Consider the following 24,067-nt stretch of genomic DNA (forward strand, 5'->3'; position numbering starts at 1 on the left):
TGAAATTGGATAAAAGGTAAAATGATAGACACATACCTCTTTTACATAAGTGGGTACAGGATAATTAACAGTCAACAATTAAAATGGTAACAGGAACAGTAAGGGAGTTGTGGTCTCTGCTCTGGGCCGGTGCCTGTGCTTTGAGAGGTCTGGAACAGAGAAAATTACTCTGTTATTGCAAAGGCATGCTTAACAGGCACGCTCTTCCAAATGCAGAAAGACAACAGACAGGCTTAATTAAGGTAAAGATCGACCTGCGGCAGGGAAGATTCTAGCCTGGGACATGACCTCCAGCCTTGACCTGCTTCTAATTAGAAAGTTTTAATTTCAGACCATCTTGCAGGGTTAACTTTCCGTCTCTGAGTCTGTAAGGCTGCCTGCCGTGCAGGCTTCTCCTGAGCTTGTCGGGGTTAGTAGTGGCCCCCTTTTGTCCACACACCTAAGTCAGACAGTTACATAATGAATGTATCATTACAAAGTGTAACAGTGTTGAACTTTACCCAAGCTTTGTGAAACTGCAAAATAACGCTGGTTTAAGAAATCCCCTTCCTGTCTACTAGATAGCTTACTGCAAGAATGTGCTTCCCCATATGATTTAAGTAGACACAGACCCTTCAAATTCCCATTTTTGCTTCATAATAATGAGATGAGCTGCTTGTCCCCAGCTGGTGAATGAGAGAAAGAAAAATGATTCTTAAACTTTAAGCATCTCACCTTCCAGGCACCTGAACTTTGACCCACCCTCAGCCAGCGCCCACAGACAGCTAGCCTCCCCTGAGTATCCATGTGCCTCAGGGTGAAACATTGTTTGATCTACTATCCAATCAAGCTTCCTTTTCACTCTGCTTCCGCACCTGCTTCTTTATAACCTTGTTTCTTCCTCACTGTAAAAGAAGCCTCCTTTTTGCCCAGCTCTTGAGAAGCTTGCAGGTTTCCTGGTAACAGCTCTCAGTGCAATAGCCCCTCCCACCCGCTTCCACCTCCAAGTCTTGCAAAAACCCATTCAAATAAACTCTCTCCAAACAGTCCAGATTTGTTGTGTGTGTATTTTTTTTATTTGACAAGTGAGATAAGGGGTTTAATCACTGTAAATCTGTTCAAGAAATCTGACTGAAAACCTGCAGAAGTCTTATTTGAAGGAACACGAGCTGAGGAGGGGGCTCAGGGTTGGGATTGCACTGACACAAGCCCAGGACTGGCATCTGCTGGAGAGACCTTGGGGGGTAAGCTCTCAGGACAGAGAGGCACAGCCTGAAGATGATATGGGAAACTTTGAAAAACCTGTTTAACCTTTATTCGCCCAGGCCCCAGGCGCCTTAGGGAGAATGATGGGGCTGTCTAGGATAAGTAAACAACAGTGGATTAGCTAGGACTGAGATTAACACCCTTGCTGTTAAAAACTGACCTTCGAATTTAGCCTTTGTCCTCTGCTTCTGCCCCATAGCTAGAACTAACTTCCGCATTCCGCTTCTGTATCCCGCTTTGCTGCGTAGACAAGAAGACCCTGTAAACTATAAAAACCCCAAGAATCCTTTGTTCGGGGCTCAGAATTTGGAGATGACTCTTCTGGGCCTGTGCACGTTAAATAAACCTCGTACTCCAGAAACCCTCGGTGTCTGGTCGCTTCATTTTCCTGCAACAAAGAGACAAAAGGGGAAAGAAGAGAAAAGAAATAAACTGCCACTGGATAGAATTACATAATACTGTGTTATAATCACCAAACTGGCTAAGGGACTAGATCTTAATAATCCCCACCATAAATAATAAATGGTTATTGGTGATACGGTAGAGGTGCATGGTGTCTGTACAATAGCAATTATAGGGCAATACAGTCCACCATTGCTAAGAAATACATCATTAGGTGACAGTTATTGATGTATTGCTAAGAAATGCATTGATAGCCTACTGCACACCTAGGCTAGATGGCCTAGTCTATTGATACAGAGAGATCTGACCAGACCACTGGGGAGGAGGGGGCGTAGGAGGAGGCAATGGTAAACAGTCTAGAACAGAACTGACTGAGAAATTGAATGCCTCCAGAGCAAATGGCATTATGGGCTAGAAGATTTGAAATAAAAGAAGGGCTCTTGAGCTCACTTGCTGGCTCTCCCTTCCTCGAGGATGCCTGGATGATCTTGCAGCAGCTGCCTGCATTTCCCAAAAGACAGTATTTTAGATGGGAAGGAGCTCGGGGCACTGCCTAGGATGGGACTCGCCTGGCAGAATGTGACAGGGTTCATCTTCTTGGGTGTTCTGCAGGGGATGACCTCTGAGGCAGGAGCCTGCCATTCTTCCAAAACTATGCAGCTTTTGTATCTCAGGTTGTTTTAGTTTGTAAACTAATCCTAAAAAAAAAGGTAAAACTAGCAGGGGAATCCTAGGAGGGCTCAGGTGTTCGAGTTTAGCCTTAACTAGATAGGCTTAAGTGACTAATGCATGTAGAAAGCTGTTATTCCAAAACTGTGAAGCTTTTGAATGAAGACTCCTTTTCTTTCATCGCCAAACCTTTTCCTCTGGAATTTTGCCCAGAAGGTGGCAGTGGGCAACAGGACCCCTAGAGCTGTTCTGTAACACCAGTAACTGTACCAAAATACTGCAGGCAATTGTGACACAATGGTATGTGCACATCTAAACATAGAAACATATATAGTAAAAATACAGTATAAAAGATAACACACAGGACACCTGTACAGGGCGCTTACCATGCATGGGGCTTGCAGGACTGGAAGTGGCTCTGGGTGAGTCAGTGAGTGGTGGTGAGTGAGTGTGAAGGCCTAGGACGTCACTGCCCAATTGTTTGATATTGTAAAAGAAACATTCTATTGTCTATTTTCATGCATACAACATGTTTCTGCCTTTTGATCTTTTCATTATGAAAAACCCAAGGGAACAGAATTAGTAGATCCACAGATTCTTTCATAACTCTTTAAAAGTACAACATACGTTCTAAGGTAGGACTATATTGTTTTTATTTTTCTTCCCTTGCTTTGCTTTTGCTCAGATGCCTGACTTGCAAACATCTCCCATGTATTTTTACTTTATGAAGTGAAAAGACCCATTAATGATCATTTCTTTGATATACATTTCATAAGCATTTATAGATCTTATATCTGTGTACTTTTTATAATATGTCTTAAAACGGCCATTAGAATGTAGCTAATTGAAATGTTTTATGCAGTTTAACTAAGATAATATTTATTAATATAGTCTCTGTTAAAAGCTTTACTGGATACTTTCAAATTTTCTTGAACAGTGCTACAGCTTCATTTTGGATGTTTTCCCACCGGTGATCCTTGGGAAGGTGCAGACTCTGACCCAGCAGACCTGGAGCAGAGGCGACAGCTGGAGTCCCGTGGGCCCTGGCCCGCACCTCAGAGAGCAGGGCCGGGAGGCCCTTCTGTGTTCGTGTTACAGACCAGACTGTGAGGAGGGTGAATTTAGGCACGTGCTGTCCTTATGGCTGGTCAAATCTCATCTTGAAGTCTTTACCTTCCTTACAGAAATACAATGGGATTAAGAACCTATATAGAAAATATTTTGCCCTTACAAACCTGAAAGCAATTGCAGTTTGATTCCCAGTCAGGACAAATGCCTGGGTTGCAGGCCGGTTCCCTGCAGGCCAGTTCCCAGCAAGGGATGCACGAAAGGCAACCATACATTGATGTTTCTCTCCCTCTCTCCTTCCCTTCCCCTCTAAGGATAAATAAATTAAAAATCTTTACATTTTTTTTCTAAAAAAATATTTTAACATATTCAAAAATAATTTTTGGTGAGTCATCATAGATCAGACAGTATTACTAGTTAGCTTCTCATCCTTCCAAAAAGCATTCCCCCCACCCCGGCAGAAATCATCACTTAAATTTAAAAGCTAGATAAAACACCTTGTTACTGCTCACTGGCTGTTAAATTGTGTCAAAGATACAAAATGTTCCAAAGAAAAATATATTTTAGCACTAGTACTTAATTTTCTCTCTGATTTTTCACTTATAATTGAAACTAGAATCATAGCATAATCCTAGCAGGTATTTGTCTCAGAAAAAAAGAAAATGTTTTCAATTCCAAATCTTTTATGACATGTCATCATCTTCTTTTTTTTCTAAATAAAAATAAAGACAGATGGCTATTTAGATTTAATAACTAGATTTTTAAAATTTGTCAGGATGTGTACTGAGAGTAGAATTTAAAATAATCATTTATCCATTGTTTAATTTTTTAAGTATTATATTAGAATTTTTCTATTTTTAATGAAACTGAATATTATTTAAATTAGAAGAAAATACATTTATCTTTAGCTTTTAAAATTTATCTGCTTTGTATGGTTTGGTAATATAAAGTAAGCATTATAATATATTAAGCAGGTCACCTTATGTCAAAGTAAACTGCAAATGAAACAGGGGGATCTGGTGAGATCGCTGGGGAGCAGGGAGGGCCCCCCAAGGTGGCAGGAGAGCCTGCCCGGACCCTGGAGAAGGGAGTGGTCAGGAAGTTCCCAAGGCAGCAAGACTGAAGTAGCTAGCACATAATACGTTTCCATACCTTCTGGTAAAGAGTAAGCAAACCAGGCCCATGACACCCTTGGCCTGGGTAGAGATGCATGCAGCTAGAAACCCTCTTACCCGCTAAAAGCAAGGGGAGGATCTGAGCAGTTAGTGTAGCCTTGATTGGCTGAAAAGTTGGACACTACTGGAGGGCATAGGATTTTGGAGTTGGAGATTTAAATAGAGGGCAGGCAGGGTCTCGGCCAGTCTGGTTTGCCTCTCCTGCCTGGTTTGTTGGGGGCCCAAGGATCCCTGGGCCATTGGGCCCTGGAGAGTGTACGGTCTAGCAATGTTCCCAGGCCCCTCCTAACACAGAATTGGCAGGGGCATGGGCGACTGGTACTGTATGGTCCTGCTCAGCCAGAGGCAGGGCTGCACTGGCGACCAGATGGCCAGAAGGATGGGGCATGTGTGCCGGGCCCGTGGGCAGGAATGAAGGGAGAGCAGCTCGTAGCAAATAGAACACTGGCACGTGCACAGACTCCAAAAGATGCCTGCAGCTGGACTGTGACTGGGAACCAGCTAAAACCTCCTGGATGATCATGCTACAGCCACCTGCATTTTCCAAAGGACAGTATTTTAAATGGGAGAAGGAATTCCAGGTACAGCTTTGAGCTAATCTGACAGAAGGTGTCAGGGTTATTTTTCTTTGGGTGTTTTGGGGGGAATGGGCTCTGTGGCAGAAGCCTGACATTCTTCCAAAGTTATGTAGACTTTAACTAAATGACCCCTTTCCTTTTTCACCAAACCTCTGCCTCCAGAGTTTGCCTATGGGGTGGCTGGCGGTAGAACCCCACTTACTGTTTGGTAACTCAAGGACCTCAGTACAACCATATGGACAGTGAAGAACTAAAAAGAGAATGTCTTTCTTAAAAACATGGTACCTAAAGGTTGGAATTGAACCATGTGGAACAGATAACAAAAAACTATAGAATATTGCAATCTCCTGCAATGTTTAAAAAAAATTTGATCCTTATCTTAGTTTAAGGTAGTTCTATACATGGCAGAAACAAGTAAGTCATTACTGCATGGTAGGTAATCACTTTTTTAAATAATTTTTTAAGTACAAAAATACAAAATACACAAAAAATCCAAAGATAACTAGGCACAAAATGTAAGTAGACCTCAGGAGTGAGAAACAGCAAAAACAATAATCAGAATAGAAGCAGCAGAAACAATTCTTTAAATGCTTAAGATACTCAAATGATCAGATTCAAACTATAACACAGTTATGTCAAGTGCATTTAAAGAAGCCACGAACAGGCTTGAAGACACCTGCCGGAAACAGTGATCACAGTAACACTAAATGAACCAAAATACTTATAGGAGTAAAAATGAATGATAATAAATAAAAATAAAAAAATGTAATATATTGGTTTATTAGCAGATTAAATATAGCTAAAGAGAAAATTTGTGAACTAGAATTTATGCCAGAAGAAAATATTCAGAGTGTAGTAGAGAGAGACAAAAAGAAAATAAAGACAGAAAAGTGACATAGAGAATATAGTGAGAATGTGTAAGTTTAATCGGGACCCCAGGAGAAAAGAGAATAGAATGAGGTAACATTTAAAATGATACAAGGAGACGAGACAATGGATGGTGAACACAGAATACAACATACAGATGATATATTAGAGAATTGCACATTGGAAACCTATATACTTTTATTAACCCCAATAAATTCAATAAAAATAAATAAAATTATAGTTTCTGAGGATATTTCAGAAGTGATGTTAGACTTCACAAATTCAAAGAGTCAAAAAAATTGAAAGTCAGATGATAAAAAAATTCTATACCTAGACACACCACAAAGAAACTGAGAGAACAACTAGAAAAATTTTAAAGCAATCACACTAAATGTGATTACTTTCAAAGGAGTGTCAGTTAAACTAAGAGAAAAGGGAAAGTTATTTATATTTGAAAATAAATGAGATACTGAACATGTGTGAAGCAATTGGTTTTTGAATTTGTTTTTGTGATCTGTGAGATAGCTCCAATCAGAGTCTAACTTCAGTGGTTATATTTAACATCTCTCAAAGAAAAGTACCATTTAAAAGATCAGTAACAAGTTTTTCCCAACAATAACATAATTATTATTATTGTCTTATTATTGTTGTGTTATTATTACTGTGCTATATAGTTCATTATTATTGTGCTATTTAGATTTTTGCTGAATACTCAGCTTATAAACATATTTAGAATCATTCAAAATTTCCTGGTGTCTTCCTGTGAGTTGTAAAATGATGAGTTTGGTATTTTGCACTGAGTATACCTCAATTCACCTCAATAACTGAGTATCAGTTTCAGAGCAAAACGGAGTTATTATTTCAGTGTTTTATTCACTATCCTATTTCCAGCACCTAGTCAATGCAAGCCCATTTAGATATGAAATAAGCATTTCTCAATTTAAACTAATATCCTAAGTGTAGTCATATTAAAATACTCTAGGAGCGCAAAGTCTGGAGCATAAAGTGAGTTTTTAGAAAGATCTTTACTTACAAGTGAGGTAAAGATGATGACTATACTCCATATTTATTAGTATGTACTATATTCTCTCTGCATACTCTATGCATTATATAATTGAATATGTCTCTCAGAGAAACCTGTTTTTTTTTTTACCAAGTCCATGACTAGCTTCAGCTTCCATAAACTTCTAACTTAAGTGCTGCCAAATGGTTAGAGTTGGAGGTTGACTCGTTGTAATAAAACTTTTTGGAGGGAGTGTATGTGTGTGTCTGTGATATATACTGTTTACAATGAGAAGTACAACTGCTAAGGGAAGCAGCATCATCTTTGAATGAGAAATAAAGTTTATTTTCACGCTGATTTTTAATTACTGAGTATGGCATCCAGACTAGGGTTTTATTTTGACACTTTCCCAGATACCTTTATCTTGCTAAGATATCTAGACACATCATTTCTCCTTAAAAGGTTTGTGCATCACAAGGGTTGGTAATGGGAGAATTTATACTTAGGGCTCTTCCCAGGATAGTCAGCAAGAACACTGTCTGTTGTGTCTTTACATCCCCTGCCCCACCCTTTCTGGTACATTTTCACGCAGACCAAATCATTTGCCTCTTCTTCTCTGAACCCGACTTTTCCTTTAACAAGATTTTATTGTTCAGCTTTAGGTAAGGTAATAAGACCAAAAGGAAGTTACACCCAGATTTCCAATTTCCTGCTTGAAATACTGCTGCTCTCAGAACTTTGACACTTACTCATTACATTTTAATGTAATGTTCTGTGTTTTAAACATACCTTCTGCATCTTTCTCTGAATTATAAATATTTTTCTGCATCTTAAGCACTGCTGAAAAAAAATGCCCACCCATGGAATAGAGGCAAAAGTAAAGCCTGGATTAATATTTACTATCTTTTGGTTTTCATTTAAATTGCTCCATACATGGAATGTTGGAACAAACCATAGTTTGTTTAAATTAGATCAGTTATAATGCCTCACATGTACAAGACATGCTATGTTTTACAGAGCATTCTTACAATATAGTTGTAAACTCAACTCTTCTTGACTGGGATTAGCTAGTTGGATACATGTATTCCTGAGGCTCAGAGAGTTTAGGGTATAGTAAATAGAAAAAGATACACAGAAACCCAAGAATTGTTGGTGATAATTTCCTCTATGTTAAGATGAGTCCTGGTGGACAGTGGTGAAGTTGAATGATAACATCTGTTACAAGGAAGTAGACTGTACTGGTAAGTAGCTGTTCAGAAGATTTCCAGAAGTTAGCAGTTCAGACAGTAAGTGAAAATGATACAAAGTAATATTGTGATAAGATTTTAATGGAGATAGGAGCTAAGCAAATTACTTCTGAAAAGACTTCTACTTTTGAAGCCACACAAAAATAAACTTTAGTATTAAGGTAAATCTAAGCATAAAATTTCTCAAAAGTCTTGTGATATACATTTGTGCTTTGACCCTTGGAAAGTTTTAATTTTAATTTATTTAAACTTATGTCTGAATTTAAATATTCTTCGACACTGTGGCCAAATTAATGGGCTTTCAAATTTTGCCACCTCCTTTGTGATTTATCTTGCTCATATTCTAAACATAATTTTCTTTTGACCTTTGTTCATAAAGTAAATATTTATCATAAACTTTAAAGTATGAGTTCAGGTTCAATATATATTCATCAAATATATCATACTTTCATTGGCACTGTTATTTTTTCTTTATTTGTCTCAGATTTGTGAGTGAATGTTATCAGAGAATATTATTCAAGGCATTGACAGGGAGATGAAAATATTATAAGAATATTCAAGAGTATTTTATAGCCAAATATCATTGTTATAATTCAAGTCTAAATTGTCCTAAACTGTTTATGAGAAAAATAATTCTTACCTAACTTTCTAAGTGTACTAATAATCCCTCAAATAGGACATTAATATTTATCATAATTTTATAAATCTTTCATGATATAAGTTCTTTTTCAAAAAATAACTCCTGAACAGCTTTCTAATTTGAAAGAAAGTTTTATGGTTTTGTAAAACCTCTTGGGTAGAAATTTAATAAAAGAATATGCATGCATTAAAACATTGCTTAGTGTTTTCCATTTCCCTCGATTCTAACTTTTACTTCTAACAGAAATACTATGAATAACTAAAAAGGGTTAGAATTTTTCAATAGTTTTTTATTTGTATATGTAGCCGGAATATATCTAGTGTCAATAATTCTTGGTTACCAAGTAAGTATTGTTTTATATCAATTTCTTACTGTAAGTTGATACAAGAGTTACCGGCACAGAATTAAGAATAATATAGCAGAGAACTGAAAATAGACTGATGAGTCTTGGCCTGGGACTCCTGTGCTTTGAAGCCTGGCTCCATTGTGTCATTCATTATCAGCAAATATTATCTTGGAAAAAATTTTTAGTATCTCTGTCTCTAATTTGATCATCTATCTATCTCTATCTATGGATAGATATATGAATCCACATGTATTCAAATATATAAATATTTACAGATAATTATTTGAATATAGGTCTAGAGGAACTTCATAAAAGAGGATGAGGACCATAAGAAGTTTGGGAGGGCAGATGATAGGGACAGGTTATAAACCTGAAGCATGGGTTAACGTTCTTCGCTGTTCTTGCTTGTCATGAGGGTACTTCATATCCTTGCATTTTGACAGGATTAGTCCAAGATCCTTCTGAAAGAAGGTTAGTGACTCAATTTATCTTTTTCCCCAATTAGGGCCTTTTCACTCCTACTGCCAGTGGTTTACTATACTAAATTTGAGTGAAGAGATTAAGATGAAAGAGAATCAGGAGGATATTTTGGGGTCATTTTTATGCTTTTATTTACTCTAAAATCTCATTTAAAGGTGATAAACTTAGTTGAGAATGCTTAGTTTTGGAAAAATATTTGCTAAATTAAATTAGTGAATCAATATGAATAGAAAACAGAAAAAATTATCCCAAAGTTACCTGAAACTTGCATACATCATCTAAGGGATCGGATTGTTTTATGGGCTCTGCTTTTTCTTTCTCTTCCTCTCCCTCCTCCTCCTTCATCTGAATCCATGCAGATTACTCATCTCCCAACATGCCCCACTGGCATATGGGAACAGTCTGGGAAACATAGAAGAGGGCTACAAACTGTACGGTAGCATTCACCCAAGAGTGTGATTACTATAGTTTGTTCTCCCAGGAAGAACAGCTTTTCAAGCCTGAGAATGACAGAGTGTATCAGCTCCTTCTCCGAGAGCCTGATAGACTGAAGAGAGAGAAGGCACGTAGGCACTGGATGAGGGAGGTGTGGACGCAAATGAGCACATGCTAAACCTGCAAGCTCAGGGGAGGCCTGCGTGGCAGGTTCTACAAACTCAGAGACCAAAAGTAATCACATAGGTTGGTCTGTACACAGAAATTCCTCACTATAAGTGGGTGATGGGGTACTAGTCGTCCCGTCCTAAGCCTGTAGCTTCCTCGGCAAAGGTCAGTCTTGACCTTAAGTGAGTTAGTCTATTGTCTTTTTGCATCTAAAATAACATACCTCTGAAATGTCAAAGTAATTCCCTTTTCCAGACCCCTCGGGGGGCACCCACAAACTGGGAGAGCACAGAACCCCTCAGCGTTGTCTCCTGCTCCCTCATACCATTTCCATGTGCTGTAAGTGTTCATTGTTAACTGTTCTGTACCCACCAATGTGAAAGCAACATCTGTCTCTTTTACTTTTGATCCAAACCTAGAGATTTCCCTGCTTTGCTTTCTCCTACCCCTTTAATCTAACATCAATGGATTCCATGTAACCTTCCTTGTGCCTCCTTGATTTGAATGTACAAAATAAAATGGCAATAAAAATGCCATTTTTTCATGCATTTTCTCAGTCTGTTGAGAGTTTGCTTCTCAGGAATTGTCATCAGTTTGGCTAAATAAACTCATAAAAATTCTCAAAAAAAATTATATAATATTATTAGAAAAACTGATTTAAAATTTACTTTAAGGTTGGAAATACGCTTTTAATTTTTTTTGAGTTCCCTTATGAAAACATTAGACATTAAAAACCATTGAGCCCTGGCTGGTGTAGCTCAGTGGACTGAGCGCGGGCCTGCAAACCAGACAATCGCGGTTCGATTCCCAGTCAGGGCACATACCCGGGTTGCAGGCCGGTTTCCTGCAGGCCAGTTCCCAGCAGGGGATGCATGAAAGGCAACCATACATTGATGTTTCTCTCCCTCTCTCCTTCCCTTCCCCTCTAAAGATAAATAAATAAAATTTTAAGAAAAAAAAAAAAACCATTGAAAGAGAAGTTTGATTAATAAAATATAAAATCAAGGTAAACGATACTGTTTTTAATAAACACAAAACATGACTAAAACATGTGTGTTTTAAAAACAGATGTCGAGAATAATTCCAAAAGAGGTGTTCTGAAAATATTTCAGAAAATTATAACACTAAAATAAGTGTTGGACAAATTAAGGATGATATGCATTTAAATAGAAAGTCTCTGGAGTTTGTTAAAAATAAATATAGACATGTTACATGCTTGCATGTTCATCATGCCCCCCAATCCATATTTTCTTACAGTCTCTCATTTTAATCTGTCAGGCAGTCAAGTGGCTCTAAATGAGCACAAACTGGTCTGCTTGCCACACACCCATGTACTTGACTGACAAGGAGCAAACAAGCCCATGTGGCTGCGGATCGTTCGTTACTCATGACACAGCCAGCAGCCCAACTTCTGTTCCCATTGACTCCCTTTGGTCCAGATCCCAAAGGGGCAATGCAGAGGGCTAGGTGGGTACTTCACAAATTGCAGATATGTGTCACAGCTGAAAAAACGTGAGAGTAAGGAGGTTTTGATTTTAATAGAAGTAGCTGGCCAACCTTGCCCTCCTACCAGCTAGAAAGAGACATTATCTTTAATATTGTGAGATGTCTTCAAGGAGGGAGACGTTAGCTTTACTACCCCGAGGTGTAAGCCAGTCTGGTTCCAGTTTCAGAGCAGTTTTGCAAACATTCTTGAACAAAACTATAAATGCCACTTGCTCAGAATTGTTGCAGAAATGCCAGAATTAGCTCCCAACATCTCTATAATGAAAATTTTAAAGGCTTAAAATTGTTCAGGGTACCCTATCTCAATTACTTCAACTTAAAAACCTCTTGTAGGTCTTATAAACTATTTTTCTTTCCTAAAGGAAAACAGCAAATTGAAAATGCGACAAATGAAAACACTAGAGTTATTAAAAAGAATGCTATTACTTTATATTATTATTGTTGGATATACAAAAGTTTTATTCTTCTGACATTGTCAGGAAATGACCCACTTCACTTAAGTGAATTTTTCAAATAATTAATACTTAATATTTAAGAATTAAATATTTTCAAACATTTCCTAAAATTTAGTTTTGGTTTGCTATTCCCTTTCTATAGCAAAACTGGGACTTAAGTTTACCTGTAATATTAGGCTCAGAAGCCCATTAAACTCAAAGTATATAAAAGTGAATGAGACTGGTTTCAGGGACTTAAGGGTAAGCCCTCTGTATCTTCTGTTTACATGTTTAGAGACATTTTTTCATGTATTTCTGGATTTGCTAGTCAATTTCAGAGGCTAAGTTGCCAACTCTATTGCCTCCGAATAGCTTTGGCAACAATTTATATTCCTTCATTACTTTTTAACATTAAGACTTGTTAAGATTCCCCTACAAAGCTACAAAAAACCCAAACATGTGACTCCCAATGAATGTCTAGCAGCCACACAGAATGCAGACAGTGAGCATCTGAGTGTTCAGAGACGGACACAGAGGCGTCGATCCAGGCGGTGGCGGTGTGCTGCAGGCCAGCCTGACCATCCCCACTCTCTCCAACAGGTCTGCCAACCTAGCCTGTACCAACCTGGGTAATGGAATGGGGCCCTCCAGATACCTGTGAGAGCTTTGACAAATAATCGCTATTATTTTTCTTCACTGAAGATATGCTGTAACAGACTTGAACATAAATGTAGGCAAGAAAATGAGAATCATCCATAAATCCTATCACCCGCATAGCACCGCTGTTCACATTTTGGCTCATTTTCCTGGATGGTTTTTCTCTCTGTTCTCTGTAAATATGTGTCCATTGAACATTCTTGACATAAAGTTCACAGTTTCATGCATCTGTCTCTCTTTCTCGGTCTTCATTTATGATATCACAACCATTTTCTCATGTCAACATTTTTCAGCCATTTGCAGTTTATGAACTTCTGCATGTCTGTTCAATCTTTCCCCTTCCTGGTCATCTCTCTAACCCAAGTTGAATGGACTGACTGGCCCCTTGTGCTCCAGGGACTCCTGCCCTCAGCTCAGTCAGAGCCCTTGGCACACATCAGCTTGCCATTTCCTGTCTCCGCCATTAGACTGCAGACTTCTGGAAGTCAAGAGCAATGTCCTCCACCTGCCTATCACTAGCACAGTAAGTCAAATTTTACTGAAGGGAGTAAAAACTTGCTAAAATATGTTGAATTAATTGATAACCACTATTTCAGAATCAGTTCAAATATTGCCTTTTTCACAGTAATTACCCCCAGGAGAAAGTACTCTCTCCCTTTTGGGGAATTTTTTTATTATATTTCTTTGTTTTTCACGGTTCTTTTTTCTTCATGTATTTCTTTCTTCTCATGAAAATGAAAGTTTCCTGAAGGCAGAGGCGATGCTATCTTTGTTGTGACACCCTCCGTCCCAGTGAAGAACCTATAGTAAAACTCCTATAGAAGAAACTGTCAAGTGTTTTGATAGATAGAAGAATATGATCTATCACATTACATCCTTTCTATGAAGAACCAGCAATTCAAATATATTGTTTTTTACATTATTGATCACTCTCTCAAATGAAGATATCAGTCAAAAAAGCCATAAAAATAAACTTTTGCAGTCTAAAATTTTTTATGAGACGATATTTTTATAAAGATTTCTTGATATGACAGTTTTGTACAGTCAGGCATCACTTAATGATAAGGCTAGGTCCTCAGAAATGCACTGTTAGGTGATTTTGTCACTATGAGAACATCAGAGAGTGCACTTACCCAGACCTAGATGGTTCAGCCTATTACACACCTAGGCTGAATGGTACAGCCTGGTGCTCCTAGGCTACAAGCCTATACAGCATATTACTGGACTGAATACTGTAGACATTACAATGCAATGGCATTTGTGTATCTGAATAAGTATAAACACAGAAAAGTTTGAGTAAAAAGACACAAACCAGTAACACAGTCATTTACTAAGTATTATGTGCTGTACATAACAGTGTGTGCTATGTTTTTATATGACTGTTAGCTTACACCAGCATCACCACACACACATGAGTAAACGTGTTGCATTATGATTGTACAATGGCTACATCACTGGGTGATAGGAATTTTTCAGCTCCAATATAATCCTGGGGGATCACTGTCAGATATGCAGCCTGTCTTTGCCTAACATACCACTAGTTAGCATGCGACTCTGTACTCTAATTTCAGACATATATTTAGAGAAAGGACTGCTCCTTTGTATCTTATTTTGAAAAAGACCAACATGTCAATAAAATATTCTTGTGATTATGATGGCATGTATATTTGAGAAATTCTAAATTATCTCAACCCAAAAGCCACTTTTCTGAGACGTAACGACAGTTAGGTTTCTCTTCTCTCTCTCTCCACAGTAAAACTGAGGGCATTATTTTAGTCAGATTTTTAGAATTTATCTTCTGAAAAAAAGTGTAAGTTTATGCCAGATTGTGTAATGTTCTCTCTTGTCCTACAAATATACACTTTGAAACTATATATAAATGTTATAATTTATAAAAAAATTTAGGTATGGCATTATTCTAATCTGCTGTGCTCCTTTTTCTAAAAATAACTCATATTTATTACACTTTCTTATTGAAATTTTAATATGTGGGTATTATGCTATAAAACTGTTCACTAAGTATGTAATGGGTGATATTATGTTAACTACTTACTTTATATTATAGTTATACATAATTTGATATTCATAAAGGTGATTAAATATTATAATAAAGTTTAAAGTAGTTCACCATTTGTAAGTTTTATTTCAGGTAACAGAATATTTTGTTCCAAGCATGTGGTAACCATAGTATTTGAATATTTAGTTCTATATATGAAGTTCAAGCAGTTGTGTTCCATTAAAAATGTACTTGTACTAAAATTTAAAAAATGCAGTTTCTAATCCAATTTCATTATTTCATCAGAAGCTGTATGAATTTAAACAAGTTTTTATCCTAAGAGAGATTCTTTTTCTTCACTCAATAAACATTTCTGAGTATTTGATATATTCTAAACACTGTAAGTGTAGGGTTAAAAGTCACAGACTCGAAGAGATTAGTTGTATTCAAATATATTTCAAAAAGTTAAATATGTAACTTTCATATGAACATAAAGTGAACATATGTCAAATATTTAATTTATTAATGAACAGTAGAATGTGTAAGATTGTAGGGACTGTTTGAAAAGAATTGGAAACAAGAAAATTATTCAGAGTATCTGAAAGCATGAATGCTCAAACGAGATTACTAACTTAGATATGAGCCTAATTAATGTCCTACAGGACAATAAAACCACATTGCTCTAGGGTAAGCATAATTTAAGTCTACCAGTTAATGACTTACAGAGTTACAAGTTATCTAAACTAATAGTAAAATAGCAAATTAAACAAAGGCACATACTCACAGGAATCTGATAATCCCTGGCTGGCCTGACAATGCTCAGTAAAAACATTGAAAGAAAACATAGCAATCGCTTTAATATATTTACAAGTTTTGGAAACTTTGCTTAGTAGAGGGAAAGAGAGATCAGCAACTCAGGGATTAAAGGATGATAAGTATTAGGTTGGCCAAAAAGTCCATTTAGACTTTTCCATTAAATAAAAGATACATTTTTCATTTTCACAAATAACTTTATTGACTGGGGTATTTTGCACATGTCAGCTATCTCCCACTATTGGTTTCTAGTGGGTAGAGGCCAGGGGTGCTCCTAAATACCTTCCAATGCATCAGACAGCCTCACAGCAAAGAATTATTTGGCCAAAATGTCAATAGTACCAAGAAACTTCACAAACCACCTTTGACACAGGACATCAGTCACAATACCTCTTCCATATGCTGCACAAATTTTTTTCCATTTCAGTTGCATTTTTTACCTTTCTTGAAATAATAAAACATAATACATCTAAAATATTGTCAATCTTCTTCCATCTTTAATATTTAAATGGCTGCACAAAAATTCAACAATTTTGATAAATTTTTAAAATGCATGTTGATATGATGGCTGTCACGATACAATCTAACAAAATTGTTTCCAATGATGTTAAGGATAACTAAGCACTACTAGAACCATTGTATGGAAAAAACTAAACAAAGTTTTTAGTCAGTTCAATATTTTAATGTACGCAGGAGCAAGTTACTATCAAATTACAATAAAACAGCAACTAGGTGTTTTCCAGGAGGATGCTGAAATGGTAAGAACAGTTTTCCTGAAACCTACAGAACAGATAACCAAACGGTAAAGACTCTTTGAGGAAAAGAAATGGATTCAGTGAGAACTCTGCCTTTAACTCCTTAATGTCTATTGTGTGTAGCATGAGACACACACACAAACAGTAGAAAAGAAAATGTCTGATCAATTTGCATAAGCAACGATGGGGAGCATATTTTTTTATTTTTAGAAAAATTAATCTGACTCAGAAAGTCTGGAGCAAATTAAATGGTCCAAGGCCAAAGGACATAGCATTGGTATAAGCAGGGATGCTTTGGAAATCCTGGGAAAGACAACCAACTAGGGAGCTATTCTTGACATCATAAACATAGATCACCTGCCATTTCTTACAGTAGTAGTATTACAACTTCTCGTGATTTCCTTAGAGTAGATTACAGTTTGATGTCGTGATTGTAGGTTCCATAGGGACACTTTTTCATAAATATAACTGTGCTCAGAGAAAGAGCAACAGATATCATTTGACTCTGTTGTACATGATAGGAAAATGTTTAATCCCACTCTGCTCTTTCTTGAACATACACCCTGGAATCACATTCCATGTTTATTAAAATTTTATTTGATTACATTCAAATCACCACACCTGCTATTTATTTTCATATGCAGATGTTTTCTAACTCTTTTTTTCTAAGAAAGAAAAAAAAAAGCCTGTTAAACTTTCTGCTACATCAGTTTGGAGCAACAGAATCCTGAGTTATAAGAGGAGACCAAAACCAAAAAACCCAAAATGGAACTTATTTATTGAAAATTGTGTATTTATTCTTACATGCTTAAACTTCAGTCACATTCAAAGTACTCTCCATTTGAAGCAATACACCCATCAAGATGTTTTTTCCACCACTCAAAAAAGTTTTGAACTTGTCAATTTTGATGCCTTTTAGTGCTTCTGCCATTTTTTGTTTCACCCCTTCCACAGCAGCAAAACATTTCCCTTTGAGGCCTTTTTTCATCTCAGGAAACAAAAATAAAGTCACTTGGGGCAAGATCAGGTGAATAGGGAAGGTGGGGCATGGGGGTCATGCTATTTTTGGTCAAAAACTGCTGAACACTTGGTACAACGTGGGCAAGTGTACTTGTAAATCACCCATCATGAAGTGGGCAAACACACTGAGTCTCCAAAAAAAATTCACTGAAGCCAAACACAGCCTCTCACAACAACACCAGCTGGTACACTGATACAGATGGGTTCCTAGAACAGTCACCTAGTGGGGGGAAGCCTGCACTACAAGGGGCCTGCCCTCCAGAAGATAAGTCTGGTTTTGGGGAGGTCCCCCTTGTAATTAATTTGGTAAAGTTTTCTGTTCCAAATAGCTTTCATTATCTTCTAATCTAGGACATTAGAAAGTCAAACAAAAATTATAAAAGGTGCACATTAATGAATGATGCTGTTTTTGTTTGCAATGGCAGCTCATACAAAATTGTGCATAATAATTTGCAAATTATATACAACACAGTTCTGAGAGAACATATATAAGTCTGTTCTGACTGAAATTTGGCCTTATTAATCTTTCTTAGCTAGAAAAATATCTGCCCTACCTGGTGTAGCTCAGTGGATTGAGTGCGGGCCTGTAAACCAGAGGATCGTGGTTCAATTCCCAGTCAGGGTACATGCCTAGGTTGTGGGCCAGTTCCCAGCAGGGGACACATGAGAGGCAACCATGCATTGATATTTCTCTCCTTCCCTTCCCCTCTAAAGATAAATAAAAAATAAATAAAATTTAACATAAAAAATTAAAATAAATAATAAAAAATATCTATGATCTAATTTTGTGCATATTTTTCTTTTCCCTGTGTTTCCTAATATTTGCTATTCTTCTAATATGTGCTGTAACTTCCTTCTTAGGAGAGAGAGAAAAGCAACCTCTGCAAACTAGGAATTGCTGGTGAACCATCAGTTAGACCATGATCTTTTTAGCTGCTGACCTTGTGTCTTGGTGCTCTGTTGAACATAAACAATTGTATAGAATACCAGTGTTACACAAGGCAACAGATGCCACCAATATCTGTGACTCTGATAAATGAAGAACAAAACAAGACCATTCCGTAATCGTGTCTAAATACAGGGGGGAAAGAAACAATGTATTTAGAAGCACAGAAATGACCCAATATCCCTCCATCTTGGCTAATATGAGTTAGTGCCACTTCTTTACTAATCACAGCATTAACCATTTTCTATTCTTCCCTCTCTCTGGATAAGAATCATAAAGATGTCTGTAGCAGACTGACTCCAACATAGCCCCAATTATCCCAGCTTCTAGCTGTCACAACTATGTGTAATATCCTTCCCTTCAGTGTAGACAGAATCCCTGACTTGCTTTTAATCAGTAGAATATAGGAAAGATGTTGAGATTCTACTCACATGATTGCATTATATAATATGTAACTCCCATCTTGCCAACAGACTCTCCCTTGTTGACTTTGACCAAATAAATTGAAATACGGAGAACTCCACCCCCACTGAAGGTGGCCTCCAGCTGACAGCCAGCAAGGAGCAGAGGCCCTCAGGCTGACAGCCCACAGAGAACTGAGTCCTGCCAACAACCGCAGGAAGGGGATCCTTCTCTCTTAAACCTTCAGAGGGGTCTACAACCCCAGCTGACATCTGGATTGCAGCCTTGTGAAAAGCTGCCCTGCTTGTTTTCAGAAACTACAACCCCTCATGGCTAAGGCTGAGTAGGAAGACCTTGGGACCATAAGCCACTTAAGAGACAAAGCTTATCTTCCTTGTAGGGGCACCACTTCTGACCCCTTTCTCTTCACCCTGCCTGACCCCCCAGTGGATGACCAGTTACTCAATGATGGGAAAGATTCCTCAAGGGAGGTATGACCTGAGACAAGCATGGTCATGAGGGGGCCTTCAGGGAAGGCTTTGGGGGCTGTAGAAAAAAGGGGGTGATGGACCCTCACCTTTCAGCTTTGACATAGCCTGAGTCCTCATTCTGTCTGCAAGAAGTCTCCTAATCTCTTGGCTGCCTTACTTCCCTTGTCTGACTAAAGCCTGAAACAATGCTGGAGGTGGGTGTGGCCCTGTGCTGGAAAGGGTGGGTTCCCTGGGGCAGTCAGGCCTAAGAAAGAATATATAAAATCCTGTGAAACCTGTTTTGCTAATACCCTCAATTTAAATAATAAGGGTCCAAGCAGGAAATGAGTTTGTTTCCCCAAAGTTTTATGGCCCTTTAGCTATCTGACCCTGACTCTAAATAGGCCCTCAGAGTTCTTTGTATGTTATCTATTGTTTGATCCTTACTGTCTGACAATGATTGATGAGCTTTACATATATGCCTTGTATTCTTATGCAAATAAATCCAGTAAAAGCCCACTGAGGAAAAGGCTCCTGGCCCTTCTCCTTTGAGAGATCCACTACCTTTCCTCCCCAAGCAGATCATGTCTAGGTAGACTTATTCTCCTTTGTGGCAGCCAGGGGGCCCTGCGGGCAGAGTCCTGCCACAGCAAAGGATCCAGCTAAGCTGTGTCTAGAGTTTTGAACCACAGAATAGTGAGATAAATTGGTATTGTTTCAAGCTGCTCAGTTTGTAGTAATTCCTTATGCAGCAATAAATAGCTAATATGATAGCCAGTAGAATTGTCTCCAATTCCTGACAACATTCAATGACTGCAAAGTGTTAGGGGCTAAGGGAAATAGTCTTAAGAAAACTAAGTTGTTTGTTCAACCTTAGCTGCTTGCTCAAGCTTGGGTGGGGGGACCACACCCACCCCCAGGCAAATGTTCCAGGAAGTTAAGCAGATAGCTTCTTGGAACATTGGTCAAGCAGATAGCTTCTTGGAACATCCCTTAGGGGGGAAAATTTTTACCCCTAGCATGAGCCCCTAGGCCAATGGCTAACCTGAGCACGAGCTGTTCACGGGTCCTGCCGGCCAATCATCAGCAAGATCACGAGCCCTAGCATAAACCCCTGAGCCAATAGCTAACTGCCACCTTTTGCTTCTGGAAGTTGCTTGCTTGCTCGCTTCTATAAGAACCTTAGCCTGTAAGCGTTAGGCGTGACTCTCATCTGCAGCCATCTTGGCACTGGTGCATCCGGAGGCACCCCAAGAGTTCACCCCTGCGCAGATAAAACTTTGGCCAATAAAGTAACATCTTTGAACCTCTGAAGGTCTCCGTCCTTTCTCTCGCGATTTTGGGATGTAACACAAAGCTTCATTCCTTCAAGGTGTCCCAAAATCTTAACAAAAGCCCAAATATTAAAATGCAATCCTAACACACTTTTACTGAGATACCCCTACAATTCCCCATGGGGTGTATTTTCCTTGTTGCAATGATTAACACTGTCAATCCCCACTTTGTTCAACTGCAGTGTATTTCAGAAAGGGCCGGTAGGCCTCTGGCCACTGACACTTGATGTGTCTTTCAACACTGAGCTTGTTACACTACTTACCTCCCTAAAGGTCAGCAGAGACACCTATAGATTAAGCAAAATAGAGTTTATTGGACCGACTGCAGAATACTGGTTTAACGGAATCTTAGTAGTGTCTTAAAATTCAGAATTTAGGGGAGAATGTTTATGAGGTTTTAGGGTCTTGGCTGGAGGATTTGAAAGTGAGTCTTGTAAGGGGGAGAACTAGTTGAAATTGGGCTGAGTTTATGGTATAATGATTTTAGTTAATAACTGGTTAACGTCGAGAATCTTGAAATGAGCTTTGATGAACAAGTATTTTCATTTTCATAATTATGCTCATTTAATTTGTTTAGTGTTATTTTTTAAGAGCAAATATTTTTTTGGATGAAGTAGCTAAGTTATTTTTACTTGTCCTCAGTATTTAACACAGGTACATAAAAGTATGTTGTCTCTCAGCGTTTGCACAGGGGCAGGGAATCATGCTGGTGTCAGTTTTCATATTGTTGCATAACAGCCTTGTTGCTATTTGTAGGTAATGATCTGCTTAAATAGCGCAGCTCAAATTTCACTTTAAATGACACCTGCTCTGTTGCTAAGGAGGATCGGCCTAACTCGTTGCCCAATATTTAATTTTTATTTACATCTCTTCTCAGTATCTTTTAATCTCTATTTTCATCATAGGGTCCTATGCGAATGCAGCAGGTAGAGCACAGAGGAAAAGTTTTTAACCTGTTTATTTGCTGGTGGGATCTTGGACTCAGGCCTTAGTTACGAGAGTATTCCTTCCTGGGCATATCACACATGCCCTGACCCTTTTGAGAAAATTATTAAAAAGTCACCAAGGGCAGCATTTTAGAGTTTTACTATTTAAGGGCCTGTGTCTTCTGGCCTATACTTACACTGGACGATGTTTGTACTTTAAAGTTTCCAATGTTAGCTCCTGCTTCCTGGTCAACCCTGAGTCAGTGGCCACGCAAAGCCGTCTGGCCCAAGTGGGACCGTGACAACGCAGGTGCTCTCTTGGGAAAGGAACAGGCAGTGAAGGCAACAGTGCCTGCACACTGGGTAGGCTTCTCCCAAGTTCAGGTGTCCAGTGGGCAGGGCTGCATGTGGATCTCTCCTTGTGGCTGCTGTGGGAGAGCAGAGTGGGAACTATGAGGATCGGAGTTATGGCGGGACAGACATCTAGAATGTTTCCCCTCCTTGACCAAGTATTAGTAGAAAGGAGTCTTAGGCTTCCAGAAAAATCTCAAGGAAAAGTACTGCAAGCAACAGTTGGAGATAAAGTTCTTCTTCCAGAATATGGAGATACCAAAGTAGTTCTAGATGATGAGGATTATTTTATTTAGAGATGGTGACACTCTTGGGAACTGTGTAGACTGCTAGATCACTATTGAAATAGCATCACATGAATCTGCCCATTCCACCAAAGTCCTGAAATCTTTCATCATGCCAACAATTTGTGTCTCTTTTATAATAAACTAATAATATCAAAACTAATGATATCCAGTGTCTCTTAAAATTTAGTTTCACTGTACTAATATAAACATTTCCAAATGAGAAAATATTTTTAAATGTTTAATATGAAAATAATAGCCTAGTTGACAATGTGGAAACTTTGCTACCAACTAAAATCTCCTTTTCCATAATCCTGAACAAAAATAAGACTCTTTTAAAATGCACTGCCTTGTGGAAGTACATCAAAGTTAACAGTAAGTCTGTGTGGCCTTCATTCAAGGCAGGAGCTCATCTCTTTCTTCTTGTTGCTTTCATCTTCACCAAGTTCTGACTCTTCCTCCTTTGGAATTTTTCCAATTGCTAGCCAACCACAGGCAGCTTCTTCCCTTACTGGTCTTATCAGGAAAGTAAGTGCAAGTATATCAAGTATAAGCTACATATACACATTATGGAGACAGTACAAGCTATAATAACTGAAGATTTCTATTTACTGTTGTTTTATGGCATATCAAGTGCCAAGAACAAATACATGTAACTCAGTCAGAAATGTGAAGCAATTAATTTTGCTTTAATTCACTGGGAGAAAAATAATCTCTTTCTCTTTGTGTGTAAAAGATAGGTACATCATAATGTCACAAAATAAAAAATTGTTTATTGATTTCAAGTCAAATAAATTCAACAGGCATGATTGAATGCCTATGACCTGCCAGTCATGATTCTAGGTGCTTGTGATGTATCAGTGAGGAAAAGCCTCACAGAGCTTACATTTTCATAGATAGAGTCAGATGATAAATACCACATACAATAATTAAACTATATAGTTTCTTAGAAGGCTAAGTACAATTGTCCAAGAAAATCAGAGCCTGATAGTAGTTAAAGTGGCAAAATAAAAACAAACAAACAAAAATCCCAACAGATTTTACCCAGTATCTATTGCAATAGAAGGAAAAAATCCTCAGTATGGAACAGTGATCAATTCAGAATACAACAAGAAAAGTGGCAATCTATAGCCCAGGGGCAGCATAGTGGTGGGGAAAATCATTGAATGAAGATACTAAGATGAAATCATGGGTAAAAGGAAATTTCTAGCTACGCTAACTTGACAGGATTCTTGCTGAAGGCAGGCCAGGGCAATCAGATATCACTTGGGGATGGTGGGGGATGAGAAATTGGATCAGACATCAAATATAATTAGTTATCGAGGGTGGAGGATTCTTCTAAACTGTCTTAGCAGGTTTTTTGCTAAAACTAGGCTCTTAAGGAGGGAAAAAAGGCCTAATAATAGAACCTATTCAAAAAGGGCTCTCAGGAGCATACCTAGATTTTGGTCAAGGAGGGAGTCTCTTAACTAGGTAAAAAAGGGAAAAGTAGAGAAAAGTAATTAGATGGGAAAGATATCACTCTATTGGAATGATCAGACTTCTGTGAAAAGGTAGAATTTGCCAAGCCATATCTCAGCTCAGAGGAGAGTTTTTCAGTTGGAAGGAAAAGCCAGAAGAACAGTTTAAGGAGAGCGCCCCCAGCAGGCTACGAAACCCGTAAGAGAGCCAGTGTGGCTGCAGCAGAGGGAGCAAAAAGAACAGCAGACATAGTCACAAAATGACTTCCTTCACTTGCTTCATTCCAAAATTAGCAATGACTTAATCAATAAAATTTCTCTTTTTCAAAAATTACTTTCCTGAATAGCAATAGCCAAATGAGTATGGGAACTATCTCGATATTTATCATT

General features: G+C 38.1%; 1 protein-coding gene across 1 annotated transcript; it reads left to right on the forward strand.

Annotated features, from left to right (window-relative positions):
* The first annotated feature begins 22,049 nt into the window (after positions 1–22,049).
* Positions 22,050–22,229, forward strand: LOC119044898 (10 kDa heat shock protein, mitochondrial-like). Its single transcript, XM_037139456.1, has one exon. It carries the CDS (start codon positions 22,050–22,052, stop codon positions 22,227–22,229), a length of 180 nt encoding a protein of 59 aa, XP_036995351.1.
* The last annotated feature ends 1,838 nt before the right edge of the window (positions 22,230–24,067 follow it).

This window comes from Artibeus jamaicensis, unplaced genomic scaffold, assembly GCF_021234435.1.
Source record: "Artibeus jamaicensis isolate MK-2021 breed Jamaican fruit bat unplaced genomic scaffold, CSHL_Jam_final contig_787, whole genome shotgun sequence".
In the NCBI taxonomy this organism is placed as follows: Eukaryota; Metazoa; Chordata; class Mammalia; order Chiroptera; family Phyllostomidae; genus Artibeus; species Artibeus jamaicensis.